The sequence below is a fragment of the Scyliorhinus torazame genome, chromosome 15 (genome assembly GCF_047496885.1).
Source record: "Scyliorhinus torazame isolate Kashiwa2021f chromosome 15, sScyTor2.1, whole genome shotgun sequence".
NCBI classification, from domain to species: domain Eukaryota; kingdom Metazoa; phylum Chordata; class Chondrichthyes; order Carcharhiniformes; family Scyliorhinidae; genus Scyliorhinus; species Scyliorhinus torazame.
This window is the reverse complement of record NC_092721.1, coordinates 133,207,431-133,231,863: the sequence shown is the minus strand read 5'-3', so window position 1 is coordinate 133,231,863 and position 24,433 is coordinate 133,207,431. Positions and strand designations below refer to the sequence as shown.

General features: G+C 53.5%; 1 protein-coding gene across 2 annotated transcripts in view; it reads left to right on the top strand.

Moving 5' to 3' along the window:
• gucy1a2 (guanylate cyclase 1, soluble, alpha 2) overlaps positions 1-24,433 on the top strand; it is a 379,990-nt gene that overhangs the window by 85,619 nt on the left and 269,938 nt on the right. For both annotated transcript variants that reach the window (XM_072476754.1, XM_072476755.1), the window contains exon 3: positions 14,589-14,707. In XM_072476754.1, coding sequence (XP_072332855.1) covers positions 14,589-14,707 — 119 coding nt within the window. The remainder of the gene's footprint in view (positions 1-14,588; positions 14,708-24,433) is intronic.

Genomic DNA, 24,433 nt, shown 5'->3' with positions numbered 1-24,433 from the left:
ATTCACGCTGGCGGTATCTTATGGTCCCGCCGGATGGCGCACCCCCACTGTAGGCTTCAACGGAAAACCTCATTCATAACAGTGAGACCAGGAAGATCCCACCGACAGCCACTGGTGAGCTGCCCTCCGCCGTTGCAGAATATGCTGCTGCTGCGGAGGAGGAAAATCCCGCCTACCGTTTAAAAACAAAAATTGTTTTTGGGATGTGAACCTCGCTGGCAAGGCAAACGCTTATTGTCAATACCTATTGCCTATGAGAAGGTAGAGCTGAGCTGCCTCCTTGAACTGTTGCAGTCCACGTGGTGCAGGCATATTCAGAGGGGCAATTTTGCACCTCCATTGGCCCTCAGCGAGAAAGACGCGCTGGCGCAAAAACTTAAGAGACTTGGGAAACGAGATTCACACCGGCGTTTCCCGATTTACCCTGCCCCCTACCAGTGATAAAGCGAGGTTGTTGTCTGCAAAGGGCGGGGACCTCATTTAACTATATTTGAATGCATTTACATGTTATTAAAGGGCCTGCATGCCACATGATGCACCCTCACTAAATATTCAACCTTGTTGATGTACCGTTAGGTCAGTGGTGTCCACAGCAGCTTTACAAAGTCGGGAAACAGTCAAGGGGGTTCCTGCTGGGGGCGCCAAGATTATCATCGACCCCAGGTGGAAGAGGTGCATCCCTGGGGCACAGGCCCAAGGGGCTGGCTGGCAGTGCCAACCTGGGCCAGGGGGTAGTTCCAGGGCCAGGACTCTGGGGAGCCCCACTCCTTATGTGTGGTTGGGGGAATAGTGCCACGAGCTTTGAAGGGGGGGACTTGGCAGTGAGAGGAGAGCGGCCATTGAGTAGGGGAACTTGCATTGAAAGTGGGAAGGGGGCAGTTACAGATGGGGGGAGTGGGTGTTGAGTAAGGGGCCTATGGTGATACTGCTGCAGTGGGCGGGGTGGGGGAAGAGTCCTTAATAATTGTGTGGTGGTGGGAAGGGCAGGTCCCGAGAGCTTTGTGGTGGTGGGGGGGGGGGGGCTGCTGCTGGGGGGAGTTTAACGTCAGTTCTCGTTGGGGCATCCTTTAAAGATGGCGCCTGATCTCTGTGGAGACAGCCTTGCTGGCTCTATCAGGCCCAGCCCCGCCAGACTGATGCTGTAAACCACACTTTTTTTTTGGTTAGGGTGGCTCAAGACCTGGTCTGAAGCCTCGACAATGCACCTGGAGAGACACATACCAGTTTTCTGTCAGAGCCTGTCACTCTAAAAAATTCCGCCGAAAGTGTTTTTTCTGAAGTGTTTTTTTGTCCACGGCTTTCAGAGCATAATTAAGAGTTAACAACGTTGTTATGGGCTTGGAATCGCAGATGGGCTACACTCGGTCAGGATGGTAGATTTATTCCTCTGAAAGCCATTCGTGAAGCAGATTTTTGCTACAATGCAGTAGTTTCATAATCATTATTAATGAGAACATGTGAAAGAGAAGCAGGTGTGTACCTCATCTACTGGTTTCCCTTTATCTGTTCTACTAGTTACCACCTCAAAAAATCCTAATAGATTGTCTAATACAACTTCCCTTTCGTAAAACCATGTTGACTTTGTCTGAACTTATACAATTTTTAATTGTACGGTTAAGACTGCCTTTTTAAAAAATAATAATTTTTGCTGCCGCTGCTGACCATCTTCTAACGTTCTGCCAGGAAGTCTAGGAACGGTTGCCACCGCCTGAAGAACCCTTGCACCTATCCACTTAAGGCGAATTTCACCCTCTCCAATTTAATAAACCCCGCCATATCGCTGATCCAGGATTCCACGCTTGGGGGCCCCGCATCCTTCCACTGAAGAAGAATCCTTCACCGGGCTACCAGGGACGCAAAGGGCAGAATACCGGCCTCTTTCGCCTCCTGCACTCCCGGCTCCTCTGCCACCCCAAATATTGTGAGCCCCCAGCCCGGCTTGACCCTTGAACCTACCACCCTCGACACCGTCCTCGCTACGCCCTTCCAAAATTCCTCCAGCGCTGGGCATGCCCAGAACATGTGGGTGTGATTTGCTGGGCTCCCTGAGCACCTAACACACCTGTCTTTGCACCCAAAGAACCGGCTTATCCATGCCCCCATCATGTGAGCCCTATGCAGCACCTTAAATTGTATGAGGCTGAGCCTCACGCAAGAGGAGGAAGAGTTCACCCTCCCCTCATCAATCTCTTCACCCAACCTCTCCTCCCACTTACCCTTTAGCCCCTCCACCGAGGCCTCCTCCTCCTCCTGCATCACCTGCTACGTTGCCGAAATCCTTCCCTCTCCAACCTACACCCCCGACAGCACCCTGTCCTGGACCCCGCATGGCGGCAACAGTGGGAACTCCACCACCTGCCGCCGGACAAACGCCCTTACCTGCATATATCTGAAGATGTTCCCCGGGGGGGCCCAGACTTCTCCTCCAGCTCACCCAGGCTCGCGAACTTCCCATCCACAAACAGGTCCCCCATCCTTCTACGGTTAAGACTGCCTTAATGAACAGGCGGAGTTGGACAGGCTGGTAGGTGAAATTTTACAGGTGGACAGGAGATATGTGGAGTCTCCGGATGAGGGGCTCCTGAAGGAGCTTCAGAGACTGCAAATGGAATTTGGGCTCCTGTCCACAGGTAAGACAGAGGTACAGCTGAGGAGGGTAAAAGGGGCAGTGTATGAATATGGGGAAAAAGCCAGCAGGATGTTGGTGCATCAGCTGAGGAAACAGGAGGCGGCGAGAGAAATTGGGCAAGTAAAGGTTACAAGGGGGAAGGTGGTTGTGGACCCGGAGTGGGTGAACGATGTGTTCCGGGAATTTTATCGCCGACTTTATAAATCGGAACCCCCAGCCAGGGAGGAGGGTCTGAAGCATTTCTTGGGGTGGCTGGAGTTCCCGAGGGTAGACGAGGAGTTGATGGAAGGCTTGGGAGGCCCAATCGGGCTTGGGGAGGTGATAGACGGACTGGGGACGATGCAATCGGGTAAGGCTCTGGGACCTGACGGATACCCGGTGGAATTTTACAAAATGTTTTCTAGGTTCCTGGACCGCTCTTTGTAAAGGCCTTTAATGAGTCCAAGGATCTGGGAGTGCTCCCCCCAACGTTATCACAGGCATCGATTTCCCTTATTTTGAAGCGGGATAAGGATCCAGAGAGCTGTGGATCGTATAGGCCGATCTCTCTTTTGAGTGTAGATGCGAAGTTGCTGGCAAAGATACTGGCCACACATATAGAGGACTGTGTCCCGGAGGTAATAGGGGAGGACCAGACGGGATTTGTTAAGGGACGGCACTTGACGTCCAATATTAGACGGCTCCTAAATGTGACAATGATGCCTGTGGAGGGGTGCGAGGTTGAAGTGGTGGTGGCCATGGATGCAGCGAAGGCCTTTGACCGGGTGGAGTGGAAGTACTTGTGGGATATCTTAGGAAGGTTTGGGTTCGGGCAGGGATTTGTGGACTGTGCCCAGTTACTATACCAGGCACCGGTGGCAAATGTAAGGACCGACTGGGTCCCGGCAGAATACTTTAGTTTGTGTAGGGGGACAAGACAAGGATGTCCGCTCTCCCCACTACTGTTTGCCCTGGCCATAGAGCCCTTGGCAATGGCCCTTAGGTCATTGAATGTTTGGCGGGGGATAGTGAGAGGGGGTTGGAATATAGGGTCTCGCTCTATGTAGATGATTTGCTCTTGTACATAACAGACCTGCTGGGGGGGGTGGCTGGGATTATGGAGATACTGGAAGAATTTGGTCGGTTCTCAGGCTACAAGTTAAATATGGGTAAGAGCGAGGTGTTCGCGATCCAGTCACGGGGCAGGAGAGGAGACTGAGGGAGTTACCGTTCAAAGTGGTGGGTTGGAGTTTTAGGTACCTGGAGATTCAGGTGGCTAGGGACTGGGGTCAGCTCCATAAGTTAAATCTGGGCAGGGTAGTCGAGCATATGAAACAAGACTTCCAACGGTGGAACCTGCTCCCGCTGTCATTGGCAGGGAGGGTGCAGATTGTGAAGATGACAATCCTCCCGAGGTTGCTATTCGTTTTTCAATGTCTTCCAATTTTTATCCCTCAGGCTTTTTTCAGGAAGATGAACACGGCGATCTTGGGTTTTGTATGGGCTGGTAAGACCTCGAGGGTGAAGAAGGTACTTTTAGAACGGGGGCGCGGGGAGGGGGGCTAAGCACTTCCGAATTTTATGAACTGTTATTGGGCGGCCAACATATCGATGGTTAGGAAGTGGATAGTGGGGGAGGGGTCGGTGTGGGAGTGAGTAGAGGCGGCATCATGTATGGGTACCAGTTTGGAGGCTTTGCTAATGGTGTCCCTGCCGTTCTCGATGGCTCGGTACTCCACAAGCCCGGCGGTGGTGGCAGCCCTGAGGGTGTGGGCACAATGGAGACAGCACCTGAGATTGGTGCCCGTCTGAGGGTGTCAGTGTGGTCACCAATCTGTGATAAACACCGGTTTGCTCTGGGGGGGCTGGACGGGCCTTTAGGAGTGGCGATGGGCAGGGATTGAGAGATTTGGGGATCTCTTCATTGAGGAGGGTTTCCCGAGCTTGGAGGCATTGGAGGAGGAGTTTGAGTTGCCGGTTGGGAACGGGTTTCGGTACCTACAGATACGGGACTTTGTCTGGAGGCAGGTTCCAAGCTTTCCTCGCCTCCTCCTTAGGGGATTACAGGATAAGGTAATGTCAAAAACAGGGGTTGGAGAGGGGAGGGTCTCGGAGATATACAAGGAATTGATGGAGTGGGAAGGCGTCGGTAGCATAGTGGATAGCACAATTGCTTCACAGCTCCAGGGTCCCAGGTTCGATTCCCGGCTTGAGTCACTGTCTGTGCAGAGTCTGCACGTTCTCCCCGTGTGTGCGTGGGTTTCCTCCGGGTGCTCCGGTTTCCTCCCACAGTCCAAAGATGTGCAGGTTAGGTGGATTGGCCATGTTAAATTGTCCTTAGTGTCCAAAATTGCCCTTAGTGTTGGGTGGGGTTACTGGGTTATGGGGATAGGGTGGATGTGTGGGCTCCGGTAGGGTGCTCTTTCCAAGAGACTCGATGGGCCGAATGGCCTCCTTCTGCACTGTAAATTCTATTTAAAAAATTAAAAAATTAAAAAGCGGGGCGGTGAAGAGGAAGTGGGAGGAAGAGTTGGGAGGGCAGCTGGAAGTCGGACTATGGGAAAAGGCCTTGAAGAGAGTCAATTCATCCTTGTTGTGTGCCAGGCTTAGCCTGATCCAGTTCAAGGTGGTTCTTAGGGCCCACATGACGGTGGCCTTGGTGAGTAGGTTTTTCGAGGAAGTGGAGGACATGTGCGGACGCTGCGGGGGAAGCCCGGCGAATCATGTGCATATGTTCTTGGCGTGTCCGAAGTTGAGGGGATTCCGGCAGGGATTTGCAGACGTGACATGGCAGGGTTTCTCAGGCTGGAAAAGATTAAGTTCGCCTTGAGAGGTTCAACTCAGGGGTTTGCTCGGAGGTGGCAGCCGTTCATCGACTTCTTGAGGGAAAACTGAACGTCAGCAGAAAGTGGGGGGAGGGGAAAAGGGGGGAGAAAATGGGAGGCATGGCAGTGTAAAATAAGGACAGGAAATCTAATATATGGGTAGTTAGGAGCTAGGACGGGAGGGTAGTTAGGTATGTTATTGTGATGTGGTTGCGTGCACGGGCTGCTAGGTTGTTTAGAAGGTTAATTTGTTAAATTTGTTAAACTGAAAATTACAAATTCTTCCATAAAATATTTTCTAAAAAGAAATGACTGCCTGAATGATAGATTTCATAATTTTCCCGAACACTTTGTCAGACTAACTGGCCTGTGCACCTTTCTCCCACCTTTCTGGAATAGCAGTGTTACATTTTCTAACTTCCAATCCACTCGGACTGTCTAGTGAATTTTGGAAAATCATTGTTATAGCCACAGTGGAGGCTACGGGCTAGGAACCATCAGGTTTCCCGTGCCCCCCAGAGAATATGGACTTTCCCGGTAATGGGGCGGGGCTTCCCCTTCACAGGTGTAGCCCCTCTAGTATAAAAATCCCGACCTGGGTGTAGGTCGGAGAAGGAGACCCTCTGTAGAGTGGTGCTATTTGATTGTAACTAGTAATAAACCTCTTTGTACTCTAAACTACTGCTTATGCGTGGCTGCCTATCTCAGATCTAACAGTCAGAAGCACCACACTCACTAAAATCTTAGGATGTCGGCCATCAGGTCCTGGGAATATGTCAGTTTTTAGTCTCTTAAGTTTCTCCAATACATTTTCTCTGCTGCCATCGCGGAGCCTTACAGAGGCCGGTGCGAAGGGAAAGAGTGCCCCCACGGCACAGGCCCGCCCGCAGATCGGTGGGCCCCAATCGTGGGTCAGGCCACCGTAGGGGCCCCCCGGGGCTGGATCCCCCCGCGCCACTCCCGAGGACTCCGCAGACCGCCCTCCAAGCCAGGTCTCACCGGTATGGACCTTGTCTGGACTGGCCGAAAATGGATGGCCGCTTGGCCCATTGGGACCTGGAGAATTGCTGGGGGGCCTTCTGCCAATGGGCCCCGAGCGGCGCGGCGCGATCCCCGCCCCTGCCCAAAAACCGGCGGCGGAGAATTCGGCAGTCGGAGTGGTGGGGCGGGATTCACGCCGTCCCCCCGGCGATTCTCCAACCTGGCGGGGGGGTTGGAGAATCCTGCCCAATATGTGGCAGTGTGAGCTTCTTCGCTTCAGTGGTATAAAGAAAAAAACAAGGGGTCGGATTCTCCACTCCCGCGCTGAAGTGGCTGTGCCGTCGTGAACGCCGTCGAGGTTCACGACAGTGCGAAACGGCCCCGGTCCCGACCGATCCAGGCCCTGACAATGGGCCAGGACCGGGGCCGCATCATCTACCCGCGCCAGGCCTTGTCGCCCGCGTAAAAGCGGCGCCGCATAGATGACGCGGCCGGCGGCGCATAACGGCCGTCATCCACGCATGCGCGGGTTGCCGTCCTCTCTAGGTCCGCCCCGCAAGAAGATGGCGGACGGATCTTGCGGGGCCGCGGAAGGAAGGAGGTCCTCCTTCAGAGAGGACGGCCCGACGATCGGTGGGCACCGATCGCGGGCCACCCCACATCTGAGGTACCCCCCGGTGTAGGATCCCCTCTCGCCCCCTCGCAGGCCGCCCCCCCCAGTGTCCATGCACCGCTCACGACTGCAGCGACCATGTGTGGACGGCGCCGGGGGGAACCCGCCGTTTTGGCCTGGCCGCTCGGCCTATCCGGGCATCAGAATAGCGGGGGTGCTGGAGAATCGCCATTTTGGGTGTCTCCGGCGATTCTCAGGCCTGCGGCCCGTGAAACACGACCGGGCCGTTCCCGCCGTTTGGGAGAATCGCGGGAGGGCGTCGGACCGGCGTCCCGGGAAATTTTGGCGGCCCAGGCGATTCTCCCAACCGGCGTATCTTTTAAAAAGGGTGAAACTTGCAAATGTTGATGTTCAGAGAGTTTTGGATGTGCTCGGACAGGGGACTCAGAAAGTTAGCATATAGGTACAGTATGCAATTAGGAAGGCAACCTTTATTGTGAGAAGGCTGAAGGACATGAACAAGGAATTCTTATTACAACTGTACAGGACATTGATGAGGGCACACCTGCAGTACTGTTTTTGTGTCCATATCTAAATAAGGATTTTTTTCCCTTAGTGGTGATATAAAGTAAAGTAAAGTCACCAGAGTCCCAGATAACCATAGTGTTATGGGCCAGGGTTTAGAGAACCCCAAAGTGCAGCATGAGTTCACCTGACCCATAACTTTTAATAGATTGTGGTATGGGGAGCACACGGCCCACTCTATAGGTGTGGTACAGCAGAAATGGAAAAGTAATTTTTTAAAGCAAAATGATGTTTATTCTATGAACTCAAGTTAACCTTTTTAAAACATACAGTGAACATCTTAGCAACCATCAATTTAAATACAACCCCCAAAGACTACAACACTAAGTAATCTTTTAAGCTTTCCTTTTAACATCCATACGACTTAAAAACTAAATCTTTAACAGAAGCACATCAGGTTAAAGTCACTACTGAAAACATTTATAATCCTGAATTCACCAAATGATCAAGAGATAGTCTTTTGTTGGCAGAGAGTACAGCAGTACACCTGCTTGGTCTGGCTTCAGTTCCAACACTGAAAATGAAACTAAAACACACCTTGCAGCAAACAGCCTAAAACAAAAGTAAATAGCTGACAGACAGCCCAGCTCCACCCACTCTCTGACATCACTGCAGGAGAAAACACCCATTTCTTAAAGGTACTCTCACTTCAGATATTTATATACACACCCATTTATAAACAACCATTTCTTAAATGACTCTCACATGACAATAGGTTGCTTTCCCCTTTGAGGGGGAGAGCTGACTCGTGGTGATTTAACCTGAGGATCACCACACCTCAAGCGACGGACAAAGTTGAGAAGGCGGGACCTTCATGAATAACCTCAGCTAGTACGGGAATTGAACCTGTGCTGTTGGTTTTACTCTACATCACAAACCAGCTGTCCAGCCAACAACCCCCAAATGTAAATGTCCCCATATTCCCAAAGGACCATAGGCTTCTCTCCCCTTTGAGAGCTGACTGGTGGTGATTCCTGAGGGTTACCACTCCTCACGTGAGGGGCAAGGTTGAGAAGGCAGGGCATTCACGAATAACCTCAGCCGGTATGGAAATTGAACCCAGGCTGTTGGCATCACTCTGTATCATGAACCAGGCGCTCTGCCAACTGAGCTAACCGAAGAGGTGGGATAGCAATGGTTCAGTGGAATGATTCATGAAATGAGAGGATTGACCTATGGTGAGAGGTTGAATAAATTGGAATGATACACTCTGAAGTTCAGAAGAATCAGAGGTGATCTCATTAAAGCATACAAGATTCTGAAGGGTCTTGATAGTGTAGACACCAAGAGAATGTTTCTCCTGGCTGAGGAATCTGGAACAGATTGAAGAATTCAATCAAGTGAGTCAAACACAATTTGCCGTTAACAAATCTGTGCAAGGTTTCATTTAATAATGCAATCGGAAGTCCTCAGCTTCCTGGAAAACCCAAATAATAATAATCTTTATTAGTGTGACAGGCAGGCTTACATTAACACTGCAACGAAGTTATGGGAAAATCCCCTAGTCATCACACGATGGCGCTTGTTCGGATACACTGAGGGAGAAATCAGAATGTCCAATTCACCTAACAAGCACATCTTTTGGGACTTGTGAGAGGAAACAGGTGCGCCCGGAGGAAACCCACGCAGTCACAGGGAGAACGTGCAGACTCCGCACACATAATGACCCAACCCTGGTCCCTGGCTCTGTGAAGCAACAGTGCTAACTACTGTGCTCCTGTGTCGCCCGAATTGTCCAAATTAGCAGTTGAAAGTATTTTCATATTTAAGTGATCTCTTAGCTTACTTTGTTACTGGTAACTATTGTTAGCTGTCCATTTTAAACTCAAAGGTGCGGCTGTCTTGGAACTCCTGACCTGTTACAGTAACTTCACCAAAAGTGTGATGGAAATCCTAGCCATAGCTTTTTGAGGTTCCTAATTTTAACTTCTACCCGTTACTTGATCATTGTGAAATCTGTTTAGTTGCAATTTGTTGCTGTTCGACTCAAATTTCATATCTAAAATCAGGTGCAGTGCTGAAATTTGCACCGTGAGGTAAGATGCCCAAATTGTTGCAGACAAAATGTTTGCTAGATGCAAAGTTCTGAGAGCCTACTTTGCTGGTCAGAATGAAGTAAATTGGGATTTAAATGTACCCAAGGCCCGAAATTCTTCTGTAGCATCAACAGTCACCTTGATCCCCCTCTTGTCCCATCTCCGAAACTTTGCATCCATCCTCCCTGGCTCGAACCCATGATTCCCCCTATTCGGCATCCCCCCTGACCCGGCCCCCAGCTTAAAACATTGCTTAAACTGCCTCTAGATCTTCAAAGTAGCCACCACGACTGGACCCCCCCCCCCGAGTACCTTCCTGGAGCCAGCGGGAGCGGTGCCGTTGCCAGCGCCCGCAAACCTGACCCCCAACACGAGCCCTCCTCCATCTTCACCCATCGGACCTCCCCCTGCTTGGTCCAGCCCCGCACCAGCTCCGCATTCGCCGACTAATAGTAGCATAGTGTAAGTTTGGGAAGCCTACACCCACGTCCCCCCCGCCTGTCACCCTCTCTGCAAGACCACCCTCCTAATCCTCGCCACTTTATCCAGCTCCAGATAAACGAGGAGATCAATTTGTCCAGCCCCTGAAGAAGGATTTTGGTAAAAAGACCGGCAGGCACTGGAATAAGAACAAACATTGCGGTAACATGTTCATTTTAACTATCTGCGGCCGGCCCGCCAACGACAGAGGGAGGGTGTTCCACCTTAACAAATCGGCTTTCACCTTCCCCATCAGACTAGGAAAATTATATTTCCGGAGCCCACCCCAATCTTGGGCCACCTGCATCCCCAAATACCTAAAGTGGGTTGCCACCAAACAGAATGACAGCTCCCCACCCCCGCCCCGACTCCCGGCTGAGAGTCCATGAAATACTTGATCTCGCCTAAGTTCAATTTATACCCCGAGAACATCCCAAATCTTTGAAGCAGCTCAATTATACTCCCCATTGACATAGGTCATAGGCCACCCCTACCTCGTACCCCGGTGCAGTGCAAAGTACCCTGAATTCAAACTGTTAGTGCGTATGCTCGCCATCGGCTCCTTGTACAACCACAGTACCCACGCCACAAACCTCTGCCCAATTGCAAATCTCTCCAATACTGCCATCAAGTAACCCCACTCTGCCCGATCAAATGACTTCTACCCGTCCAGTGCCACCACTGATTTGTTATGTTCTAGGTGTAACATAAGTGGCTTCCTTGTGGTGCACTTGACAAAGGAAGGTTCAGACGTGGAGATAACTTCAACACGTTTATTAAACTATTTAGACTTCTATTACTCGGGTTCGACACTACTGCTAATCCTACTATAGCTACCCAGACTGACTAACCAGTTGCTGCAATCCACGTGGTGGGTGTAATATTCAATCAACCCTGTGTCTCTACTCACTGACTGTCTCCACTGGAAAGAGGCAGATCATGTGTGTGGTGTCCTTTATATATGGGCTGGTGTAATGCCCCCCTGTGGTGGTGTCACCTCTGTGTGTATCGTGAATGTCCATTGGTCATGTCCTATCTAACTGATCTATTGGTTGAGTGTGTGTGTGTGATGTCTCTTGTGCTCCCACTAGTGTCTAGCATTTACATTGATGCACATCACCACAACCACCACCTTCAACTCCTTTCCCTCCGCTGGAGACTGGATCACATTCAGCAACCTCCTCACGTTCGAGAACAACTGCCTTCCCTTCACGAACCCCATCTAGTCCCTCCCCAATCACCTTCAGGAGACATCTTACCAGCCTTACCGCCAGAACCTTTGCCAATACCTTGGCATCTGAATTAAGTAGGGATATGGGCCTATACGACCCACACTCCACTGGGACGTTATCATTCTTTAGCAGCAGCAAAATCGAAGCCTGCCCCATCTTCTGCCTATCGCATCCTCGAACATTCCCACCATCAGTGCTGCCAGCTTATCCTTAAATTTCTTATAGAATTCAACTGGGAATCCATCAGGCCCCGCCATCTTCCCTGCCTGCATCTTCCCAAGCGCCTGCTTCACCTCCTGCTCCCCCAAGCCTGTTTTATCCTCGCTTCTCCCCCAGTGGCTCCGACCTATATAGCTTCTTATAAAACTCTTCAAATACTTTAATGATCTGTTCCAGGTGCTGCCAGCAATTTCCTCATCTTATCCCGCACCTGGACTATCTCCCTTGCCGTCGCCTCCCTCCGGAGCTGGCCGGCCAACATATTCCCTACATTCTCCCGTGCTCATAGACCACCCCTCACCCTTCTCAGCTGGTGCACCGCTTTCCCTGTGGACAACTGGTCGAACCTCGCCTGAAACTCTTTCCTCTTGGCCAAGAGGGCCAGGTCCGGGGCCCTGTGTACCTCCCATCCACCTCCAGAACCTCCTCTGTCAATTTTTGCTGCTCCTCTCTCTCCTCCTTAGCCAGCTTAACACTGAACGAAATCACCTCTCCCCTCAACACTGCCTTCAGAGCATCCCAAACCACCAACTGTAAAACTTCCCCAGTGCAATTACACCCCACATATTCCTCGATCACCTTCCCGATCTTATCACAAAAACACCAGTCCGTTAACAATCCCACATCCATTATCCACCCCGGCCTCTGGGCGCTCCCCATCTCCAAAACCATATCCACCCAATGCGGAACATGGTCTGAAATCACTATTGCTGAAAACTCGGACCTCCTAACCCCAGCCAATAACGCCTGTCCCACCATGAAAAAGTTTATCCTTGAGTACATTTTATGTACTTTATAAAAAACGAATAGTCCCGTTCCCTTGGCTGCAGGAACCTCCACGGGTCCACTCCTCCCATCTCTCTTATGAGCCCAGCCAGTGCCTTTGTCCCCCCCCCCCGACTGGGCCAGTGAGCGCGGCTGAGACCTGTCCATGCTTGGCTCGTGCACCATATTCCAATCTCTCCCCCTGCCCCCCATCCGACAATTAACTCGTGGGTATCCGGAATCCAGAATGGCACCAAGCACCCTCTTTGCAAACCCCACATCATCCCAGTTGGGGCCATATACGCTCGCCAGTTCCATCAACCTCCCCTCTAATGCCTCCATCACTATCACGTACCTGCCCCCCGGTCTGCCACCGCCTAAGGAGATATCAACTCCTTCCCACCTCACCTCACGTCCTTGCTTTGCCCAACTCAGGACCTTCTCCTTGACACAAAACATGTGAAAGTAAACTATAACTGCCCTTGGTGGCTCGTTTGCCACCAATGAGCCCTGTCCTGCTCATATCGGGAGGGTAATAGAATCATAGAATCATAGAATTTGCAGTGTACAAGGAGGTCACTTGGCTCATCGAGACTGTACCAGCCCTTGGAAAGAGCTTCCTACCTCAGTCCACACCTCTACTGTGAGCTGGAGCTGTGAAGCAACTGTTCTACCCTTGCTCCCTTCCCCAACAACTCCGCATCGGGCCCTCCAGCCCCTCAGGCAAGTCCACAATTCATACTTTTGCCACCTCGACCTGTTCTCCAGATCCTCCACCTTGATCCTGGGTCCTTTATTGGCCTCCCCCACCCTCCACAGCTCCTCACCCATCGAGGTGAACTGGTCACTATGTTGCAACAGAGCTTCCTCCACCCCCTTCAACTTCTCTCCTTGCTACCGTACCTCGGCCGATGTCTTCGACACCGTCGCCTTCACCGGGGCAATCGCCTCCTCCACCCACTCCTTCATCGCAATCATCATCTCCTTTCACAGCACCTCCACGTGCTTGGCGAACTGCCTCTCGAGGTGCAGCCAACACCTCGGTCAGAGTCTCCACTGTGAGGGGCGCGGTCCCAACCACCGATCCAGCCTCCGCCATCTTTCCTGCTGCCGGGCTGACCCATTCACTCAACGGCGAACTTTCACTTGCCCCTTCTTCCCAGCGGCTTTTTCCTGGGTCTCAGACATTCCCACCTTCCTTATACCTTCCTGCAGCAGCTTGTTCAAAAACTGCCCCTGAAACCGGGCATTGAACTCCAAAATCCAGAGCCTCGAGCAGGAACCACCCAACGTGCGACCCCCACCTACATGCCGCCACAGGAAGTCTGCATTTAGTTATTTTGAGTGCAGCACGAGTTGCTGCAGTCACATTGCTTACCACGTATTTTCTGATGCTTGAATGAACCTTGGTGATCCGTATGCAGGATGCCAATATCTAGTCACTGACCACTGCATTGGTGCATTTCATACCTCACTGGGATGTGGGCGTGGTTGGCAATGTCAGCACTTGTTGCCCATCCCTAATTACCCTGGGACTGAACGCTTGAGGGGCCTTTTCAGTGGGCAGTGAAAGGTCAACCGCATTGCTGTGGGTCTGGAGTCACATGTAGGTCAGGCCAGGTAAGGATGGCAGATTTCCTTCCCTGAAGGACATCAGCGAACCAGATGGGTTTTTACAGCAATCAATGATGGTTTCTCAGTCACCATTATCGCGACTAGTTTTCAATTCCAGATTTTAGTAATTCAATTTAAATTCCAGGTACCATGGTCAAATTTGAGTCCATTAACATTACCACAATGCCACCATCAGTGGTGAAGTTAGCCTCACCTTTATGCATTTCAGCACAAGTAGTCTAAATAGGAAACATAATATTGGATTCTCCAGCTTCCCAGCCGCCCATTTCGCGGCAGCACTGGCGGTGGGATTCTCTACGCCTGCCGCTATCAATGGGATTTTCCATTGAAGCCACCCCATGCCACTCAGAAACCTGTGGGCGGGGGAACTCTGCCAGTGGAACCAGAGAACCCCGCCGGCAGCGAACAACTGGAGAATCCTGGCCAAGTAAGATCAAGTGTGGAGAACCCAGATTCCCAATTAACCTTTAACCTCCCACACTTGTGTAATATTGATAGGCCAATGTTGATGATACTCGGGGTATTCTGATGTTAATGTATAGCTCTGACTTTGTTCACTAATGTCTGTGTGTGGTGTGTTAAAAATTAAAAACTCATATTTTGTTTCAGTTGCAGAGAATTAAAAAGAGATCCACGAGTATCCAACAGATGTGCCTTTGCAGATCACTCTGTCAGTGAGGAGATGGAAGATGTCTCAGGAATATTGCAATGCTCAGCAAATGTTCTCGGTAGAGCTGTTTTGTTACACTATCTGTCACTTAAAGCGACTGTTTTAGCTTACAAAAGAATCCTGTAAGTCAGAAACTGCATGGGTGCCATTTTGGTTTTATTCAACAAGGTGGATGAAGCTCAGGTTTGATTTCTAGTAGTAACTATTGTTATGACCCCAGACCAGTCCCCCAAATTGTGTCGCAGTTCCATACAGCCCCTCCAAATTTGTTACAATCTAATTACAAAGAACAAAGAACAAAGAAATGTACAGCACAGGAACAGGCCCTTCGGCCCTCCAAGCCCGTGCCGACCATACTGCCCGACTAAACTACAATCTTCTACACTTCCTGGGTCCGTATCCTTCTATTCCCATCCTATTCATATATTTGTCAAGATGCCCCTTAAATGTCCCTATCGTCCCTGCCTCCACTACCTCCTCCGGTAGTGAGTTCCAGGCACCCACTACCCTCTGCGTAAAAAACTTGCCTCGTACATCTACTCTAAACTTTGCCCCTCTCACCTTAAACCTATGCCCCCTAGTAATTGACCCCTCTACCCTGGGGAAAATTAGGGATGAGTAACTTAAAAAAAAGATGTAATTGAAATCCCAGTTACTTGAAATCCCAGAGAATAAAACCACAAGATGCCATGGTTTTAAACAAACAGAAGAGCTTTTACTGTAAAAAAGTCAGCAAGGCAAACCTGCTTTATATAATGATTACCTGCTTTATAGAATTCATTTTTTTCATTCTTTCATGGGATATGGGTGTGGCTGGCAAGACCAACATTTGTTGGCCTCCCCTAATTGTCCTGGAACTGAATTACTTGCAAGGCCATTTAAGAGTCAACCATATTTGAAACTGTGACCCCCAGAGCATTAGCCTTGGCCCCTGGATTATTAGACCAGTGACATTGCCACTACGTCACGGTGAAGTGTCAGTTCTCAGTTATTGGCAAACTGGCAAATACAGCGAACACCTCTTATGATCATAGTTAACTTGTGGATGAAGGAGATTGTCTAAAAATGAGTTTTTATAACTAATGGGGGGAAGCAAAAAGGAAAATGAAATTGAGCAAACTCAAGGAAGCTGTCTTTATTAAAAATGGTTGAATAAAGACTTGACCAAGCTGAGGCTAGGCTTGGTTTCACACCTCATTCGAAAGTCACTGGACAGGATTCTCCGTTGGCCTACGTGGAATCGGGAAACGCAATTGGGCGGAGAATCGGTTCCAACGCCAAAATTGCGGGAGTGTTGATTTCTCAACAAATTGCAATTCTCCGTCGCCTTGACAGCGGGGGCAATGCGTTCCAGAACACAGGTACAATAAACGCTGTTGGCATATCATTAGCGGGCCTGACCTGGTGTCCTCCGGGGCCTCAGTCATTCTCCGCCTTCAATGGGCCGAAGTCCTAACGGTGAGGTTCACTTGTGCTTTTAAAAAACGGCGTCATGGCTGATGAGAGAGAGAGAAGAGGTAGGACAAGGAGAGGCGTGACCGTGGGCTGCTGGGCCGGATACTGGCGGAGGGTGGGGGGCGGGGGGGTGGCAGTGGAAGAACGGGCCATGTGGACAGGGTGACCCCCCATGGGACTGGAGCAATGTCCGGGCACGGACTGCCATTACCTCAGCCTACAAGGCAGCCATCTTGCTGCACACCACACTGACCACCCACCTTGGCCTTAGTCCTGCGGGGTGACAACGGCCTTATGGGCGCCCCCGACTCTGCACCACACCCTCCACCATACCTCCCACCCACCCGGTCACCACCTAAGATGGGGCATCAGACGACCCACCCAAGGACAGTGCCCACTGTAGTCCCTACACCGGACAGGTGGCAAGGGCAGCACCAGCCGACGGTACCCCTAGCAACAGGGATGGGCACCAGGGCTAGAGGCCCCCACAGTGCCGGCAACCGACGGGGCCTGGGATGTGGAGTAGAGGGTGGGAGGGGGACATAGAGGGGCAGAGTCCGCAGTGCCAACCGGGGGCACCACATAGTCCGTTGGACCTGGCTGGGCACAGGTGTGTGCACCATGGCATCCTTTCGCCTCCTCGCAGACAATGGCTATTGGAATATTACCAGCAATGGTGGCCTTCCTCCTAGTTGCCGCAGTCCTGGGTGATGCCCTGCAGCTGTACGAGCTGGAGTTGCTCAAGGAGGAAGAAGCTACAGCAGCGGAGCATGCAGCAGAATAACAAGAGCAGCCGCTGAGGATGCAGAGCTGGCTGCCTAACAGAACGAGGAGGAAGAGGTGCAAAGGAGGCGCCGCTATGAGGCCTCAAGTGTAGTGGCAGCACCTGTCATTTGGGGACCTGCCGAACTCCTACGCCATGGGGTCCTTCCAGGCGCCGAGTGAGACCTATGTGCCTGGTAGGCACAATACATCCATTTCAATGTGGACCGAGCCTACAATGATAGCTGGGCAGCAGTGTTCGCCACCATCCCCAAAATGCCCCAGGTCCAGGAGGTGATCGACGGGATATATGAGCACCTGCAGACTACAGGCCGTTATACATGAACTGAAAGGAGTACCACTCGATGAATGTGCAGCTGATATGTGAACGTCAGCTGCGCATCATGCATGTCTGCGCCCGATACCCGGGCAGCATGCACGATGACTTCATCCTGGCACACTCGACGATTCCTGGCCTCTTCAAGACCCCCCACTCAGTTGGGGAGTTGTGATGCACGATCAATTGCACAAAGACTAAAGTTGGGTACAACTGTGGCTTTATTACAGTCAGGTGCGTGGCCTCCTGCTGCAGCTGGCGAAATGGCAGGGTACTGGAGGTCATGCATATTTATACAGTCCTCCCTGGGCGGAGCCAGCCGGCAGGAGCTACCGGCGAACCTGTAGTGCAGGTCCTAACTTACATCTCCTATTACAGTGGATCACCACATTCACCCCCTGTTAAAAGTGAGTCCGGCGGGGGTGACGTGAAACTATATACAATTAGTGCAATTATGTGCAGTGGTAGGGAAAGAAAAGTCCATGTTGACGGTCCGGAGTTCGTCAAAGGTTCAGCCGGTCCGGTGCTTTGGTGCTTCGTTGGGAGCGGCGTAATGGTGGCGGCGAAGTCGGTGCTGGCAGTGGTGGAGGTGGCAGCGATGACGGTGCTGAAGCTGGCCAGTCATCGGGGAAATCCGGGAGCGTGCAGAAGTCCTCGACGGAGTAGGGCAGATTGCGAGCTTTGACCGAATGGTACAATCGAGTGACCCCTGGGTGACAAAGGCTGTCGTGTAGGGCCCGGAGTTGGTCCACTTGTGCGCTGGCACATGTACCTCGGGGGAGGGCGTCTGGGGGCTTGTTGAGTTTACCGGGGCAATACAAGATCTCGTAATTATAGGTGGAGGGCTCGATTCTCCACCGCAAGATTTTATCATTTTTGATCTTGCCCCGCTGTGTTATTGAACATGAAGGCTACCGACAGTTGGGTCCGTAAGGAGAGTGAATCTCTTACTGGCCAGGTAATGCCTCCAATGCCGCACAGCTTCAACGATAGCTTGGGCCTCCTTTTCAACGGATGAGTGTCGAATTTCAGAGGCATGAAGGGTGCGGGAAAAGAATGCCACGGGTCTGCCTGTCTGGTTTAGAGTGGCGGCAAGGGTGACGTCTGAAGCATCACTTTCTACTTGGAAAGGCAGTGCATCGTCCACTGCGGCATCCCGGCCTTGGCGATGTCTGCTCTGATGCGGGCGAAAGCGTGTTGTGCCTCGGGTGCGAGGGGGAATTGGGTGGACTGGATGAGTGGGCGGGCCTTGTCCGCATAGTTTGGGACCCACTGAGCGTAGTAGGAAAATAACCCCAGGCAGCGTTTGAGGGCCTTGGTGCAGTGGGGGAGGGGAAGTTCCATGAGGGAGCGCATGCGGTCGGGGTCGGGCCCGAGAAGTCCGTTTTGGACTATATAGCCGAGAATGGCTAACCGGGTTGTGCTGAACACACACTTCTCTTTGTTGTAGGTCAAGTTGAGAAGAGTGGCAGTGCGGAAGAACTTATCGAGGTTGGCATCGTGGTCCTGCTGGTCATGGCCGCAGATGGTGACATTATCTAAGTGCAGAAACCGTACTGGTCGACTATTCGGTCCATCTCTCTTTGGAAGACCGAGACCACGTTTGTGACACCGAAGGGACCCTAAGGAAATGGTAGAGGTGACCGTCCGCCTCGAAGGCAGTGTATGGCCGGTCCGACTTCCGGATGGGGAGCTGGTGGTAGGCGGATTTCAGGTCAATTGTTGAGAAGACCCGGTAGTGCGCAATCTGATTGACCATATCAGATATGCGTGGGAGGGGGTACGCGTTGCGCTGCGTGTACCAATTGATGGTCTGGCTATAGTCCTCGACCATCCTGTGTTTCTCCCCAGTTTTAACCACTTCCACTTTGGCTCTCCAGGGGCTGTTGCTGGTCACGATAATACCCTCCTTAAGCAGCCGCTGGACTTCGGACCTGATGAAGGTCTTGTCCTGGGTGCTGTACCGTCTGCTCCTAGTGGCAACGGGCTTCCAATCCGCAGTTAGATTGGCAAAAAGGGATGGGGGTTCGACCTTGAGGGTTGCGAGGCCGCAAACGGTAAGGGAGGGTAAGGGCCCGCCGAATTTGAGGGTGAGGCTCTGGAGGTTGCACTGGAAGTCCAGGCCCAACAGGAGTGCAGCGCAGAGATTAGGAAGGACATAGAAGCGGAAGTTACTAAATTCTACGTCCTGGACCATGAGAGTGACTGTACAAAAGCCTCGGATCGGGACGGAGTGGGATCCGGAGGCTAGGGAGATCCTTTGATTGGCAGGGTGGACCGCGAGGGAGCAGCGCCTTACCGTATCTGGGTGAACAAAGCTTTCGGTGCTCCCGGAGTCCAACAGGCACGAGGTCGCTTGGTCTTTGATTTGTACCGTCGTCGACGCGGTGGCCAGGTTTTGCCTGCGAGATTGGTCCGGCGTCATCGAAGCGAGCTGCGGGTAGCCATCGGATGCTTCGGGTGGCGAGCGTGTGCGGTTCCGATGTCGGGATGTCCGGGAACCCTGTGGAGAACAAGAAGGCGGCGTCCATGGTGCGCACATTACGGGGTCGGGACAAGATGGCGGCGCCCATTGGTCGCACATGGACCCGGGAGGGGAAGGTGGCGGCTCCCATTGTGCATCTGGCGTGGGGGAGGGGGCGATAGTGGGTGCGATCGCAGCGACTGCGCGTGCCTGGCACACAGCCGCGAAGTGGCCCTTTTTACTGCAGGCTTTACAAACTGCAGTGCGGGCTGGGCAGTGTTGGCGGGGATGCTTCTGCTGACCATAGAAGTAGCAGCGGGGACCCCCGGCGTGCGCGGATCGGTGTGCGGCGCAAGCGTATTGCGAAGGCAGGGCCCCGGCTGAGGAGGTCGTCGGCGGGGTCCAGGAGGGGTAGAGAGGGGTAGAAGGGTGGGCAGCGCGGCGGGAGAGGTACGATTGTACGTTATGGGATGCGACCGTCATGGAGAGCGCCAAGGTTTTCATCTCCGGCGGTTGGAGCGTGGCCCCTTCCAGCAATCTTTCTCGGATGCGGTCCGTCGCAATCCCCGTTACGAAGGCATCGCGCATGAGGAGATTCGCGTGTTCGGCGGCCGTGACGGCCTGACAGTCACAGTCTCGGACGAGTGGAATTAGGGCCCGCCAGAAGTCTTCGATGGACTCACCAGGTAGTTGCGAGCGGGTGGCAAGTACATGCCTGGCGAAGAGCGTGTTCGCCTTCTGCGCGTAGTGTTCTTTGAGGGGTTCCATTGCTTTTGTGTAAGTCTTGGCATCTTGGATCAACGGGAACACGCTGGAGCTCAGTCTGGAGTACAGGACATTGATCTTCTGAGCATCCGTTGGCGCAGGGTCCGCCGCGTTGATGTAAGCCTCAAAACATGCTAGCCAGTGAGTAAAGTCTTTCCTGGCATCGGGCGACTGAGGATCCAGCTGCAGGCGATCGGGCTTAATTTGGTTATCCATTCTGTGGAAAATCTGACTGTAATAAATTGATGCACGATCAATTGCACAAAGACTAAAGTTGGGTGCAACTGTGGCTTTATTACAGTCAGATGCGTGGCCTCCTGCTGCAGCTGCCAAAATGGCAGGGCACTGGAGGTCATGCATGTTTATACAGTTCTCCGTGGGCGGAGCCAGCCGGCACGAGCCACCGGCGAACCTGTAGTGCAGGTCCTACCTTACGTCTCCTATTACAGTGGATCACCACAAGTTGGCAACTGGGTGACAGGAGTTATCCGTTGCGGTCGTGGCTGATGATGCCTATCTAGAGGCCACATGCCGGCGTGGAGATCCACTACAACGACGCCCATGCACGACCAGGGCTGTGATCGAGCCAGCTTCGGCATTGTGAATATGTGGTTCAGATGTCTGGAGAGGCCCTCAAGTATGACGCTGAGAGCTTCGCCTGCATCGTGGTGGCCTGCTGTGTCCTCCACAACATCACGCAGCACAGGGGCGATGTGCTGGAGGGGGAGGATGAACACCAGGCCCCATCCGATGAGGAGGATGTGGGGGAGGGCGAGGAAGGACAGGATATGGAGCCCAGGCAGGCATGGAAGCTGCACACGACGTGTACTCCAGGGCCAACACGCATGGGAAGCTCTGATTGCCTCCAGGTTCATCGACTGGTGGAGGGGGGAAGAGTCTGGTCAGGGGCACGGACACCTCATCACACCCCCCACACCCTGGCCACTATCCCACCTGCAGCCCTCTCTGTGATACTTACCTACCGCACTATGGGGATGTGGCCTTGGGTTGGCAGTAATAGCGGGTGTAGTCCATGGAATGGAGGATGATGACAACCCATTCTGGGATGAGCTCCCCCTATCTGTGGCGACCGGGCCTGGATGGGCCGGCTGCTTCTCTGCTGTCCCAGGGCGTGGTGCTGCCCTGTTCTGCCCACTGCCCAGCAGATGCGCCAGGAACAAGAACTGTGGCATCCAAGGTTCTGCGGTGTTCGGCACCTGGCTTGTGGGAGTCACCGGCAAGGCCCCCGTCACCTCCCCCTACTTCGGGGTGCCCAATGGCCCTTGGGCTTCTCAATGGGACGGGAGTGTGAGGGGAGCTATATCCTGAAGCACACCTGCCACCTGGTGCTGCCAGTCCTGGAGTCCCACCCTGGTCTTGACCAGAGTCTGCATGCGCATAGCCATGGAGCACAGGAAGTGGACCATCTCCATCTGGGACTGTGCCACCACCTTCTGGGCCTCTGCCACATCAGCCAGTAACTGGGCCATCTCCCTCTGGGACTGGGCCACCTCCCTCTGTGACTGTGTCATGTCGGCCAGTGCCTGGGCAATGACGCCGACGTTCTCAGCCATGGCCCGCTGTGACTGGGCCACGCTCAGGAGTGCCATAGCGAATTCCAGAGGGTTCTGGCACATGGCTGCCCGTGAGAAGGCACTGGGAGGGTAGGGTTGAGAGTGGGGGTGAGGGTGGGGGTGAGGGTGGTGTGGGGGTGAGGGTGTGGGTAAGGGTGAGGGTGGTGTGGGGGGGGGGGCTTGACACCCGTGTTACGGGGAACCACAACTCAGCAGGGTCTCACTTCCTTGCCCATGGCCGACCTCCACTCTGGCGATTTTACTTTCTTCCGGCCCGCCGACCACGGCCAGGACACGCTGCTCTGCCACGGTGAAGGGCCACATGTCCGGCGGTCCCCCTCCAGTTTACTCCCGATCCCGGTGGTTATGGGCGACCTTCCCCTGGGGGAGGGGATACAGAAGACAACAGTGTTAGACTGTCCAACACATGCAGCCCAGGACAGTCAGCGGGCAGGCCCACCCCAGGGACTAGCTGCCATCCAGACGGGTCTCAAGCTTCTGGAACAAACAGTCCCATCTATAGTGGAGATGCAGTTGCAGAGCCAGGGACTACATGAGGGGTTGCCGGCGAGCATCCAGCACCTGCCGGTGCAGTTGGAGGAGTCCAATCGCATGCAGGGGCAGGTGGTGGTGCCGACCATGTGTGCCACCCAGGCCAAGCCGCACATATGGGGCGGAATTCTCCCCCCCCAGGCCGGGTGGGAGAATCGCAGGGGCGCCCATGGCGTCCGCGGTGAGGCATTGGGGGTGATGGTTTTGGCTATGGATCGGCATGTCCAAGGCCTGGGACATTCTATGCAGGCATTGGCCAAGGCCCCGGACAGGGTTGCCGCCTCACAGGCAGACATGTGCCAGAGCCACCTGGACATCGCAGCGGCGCTCCTGAGCGCGGCCCAGTCACAGCAGGCCATGGCTGGGAATGCGGCGGAATTGCCCAGACGCTGGCCGACGCGACGCACAGAGGGAGGTGACCCCGCCCCAGAGGGAGATGTCGCAGTCACTGGTTGATGTGACACAAACCCAAAAGGCGGTGGCACAGTTGCAGCGTGATGTGGTGCAGTCCCAGATGGAGATGGTCCACTCCCTGAGCTCCATGGCCATGTGCAAGCGGTCGAGACCAGAGCTGGCCTCCAGCACTGGCAGCAAAAGGTGGCGATGGAGTCTCAGGAGATAGCTCCCCACACACCCATGTCCCATGGTGTAGCCCAGGGGCCATCGGGCACCCCGAGGGAGGTGATGGGCCCCTGCCGGTGACTCCCGCAGGGGAGGTGCCGGAACACCGCAGCACCTCGGACTCCCCACGCCCTTCCTGTCCATGGTTCATCTGGTGGGCAGCGGGCAGATCAGGGTGGCACCATTTTACCTGGGACACCCGAGCAGCAGCTGGACCCATGCAGGCCCAGTCACCCCAGAAGACGCCTGCCAACGAGGACCCAGGTCGCGGGGCGGGAATCACAGTAGGCCGCCTCCACTCCTGCTGTACCATCTAGGGAACCACCTGGACGTAGCGGTAGAGCCTGTAAGGCCAGAAAGAGAGACACCAGTTCAGTTGGTGCAGGTGCAGGTCACGGTTCCGTTATAGGGGCTAGGGCACAAATCTATAAATATTTGTTCACATTAACACCGGTTACAACTGTTACAACCTGCCTCGGTGCTCTGTCTGATGGGTGTGAGGGATGGGCTGGTCTGGGCTGGCTGGGGGTGGGGGAATGGGCAGACCCTGTGGGTGGCCTGGTCTCACCCCACCCCCGACCGTCCCCACCACGCCACCACAGGGATCCGATGGGCCGTGTGATGGAATGGCCAGCTCGCATGCAGGGGTCACCCAGGTGGACAGTGGATGTGTGACTGTGGGCAGGAGCCAGACATTGTCAAACGATGCAGAGCACCAAAGCTCATCGCAAAGCGGTTTGTCATCATCCTCCATCCCATGGACCAGGTGGCCCACACCCCGTAGTTTGGAAGGTATGTATCACTGAGGGAGTTGCAGGCGGGAGGGTGGCCGGGGGGGGGGGGGGGGGGGGCTGCTGGGGGCAGTGAGGGAGTTTGAAGTTGGGATGTGGTGTCCATGACCCTGGCCAGTGCCCCCCCCCATCCCCCGCCAGCCGGGAATGCGTCTCGAACATGTCAGGAATCGTCGAGTGTGCCAGGATGAGGGAATCGTGCACACTGCCCACACTGTCGGTTCTCAGGATATAAATTGAACATGGCAAAGAGCGAGATGTGGGTAGTGCAGGCGAGAGGTCAGGAGAGTAGGCTGAGGGGGCTGCCGTTCAGGCTGGTAGGGGAAAGCTTCAGATATTTAGACACCAGTTTGGCAGCCTTGGTTAAGGCCTCTCCCACCTCACCTCTGGAAACTACCCTGTCCTGGATCCCCCTTTACGAACCCGGTTTGGTCCTCCGCAATCACGTCCGGTACACAGTCCT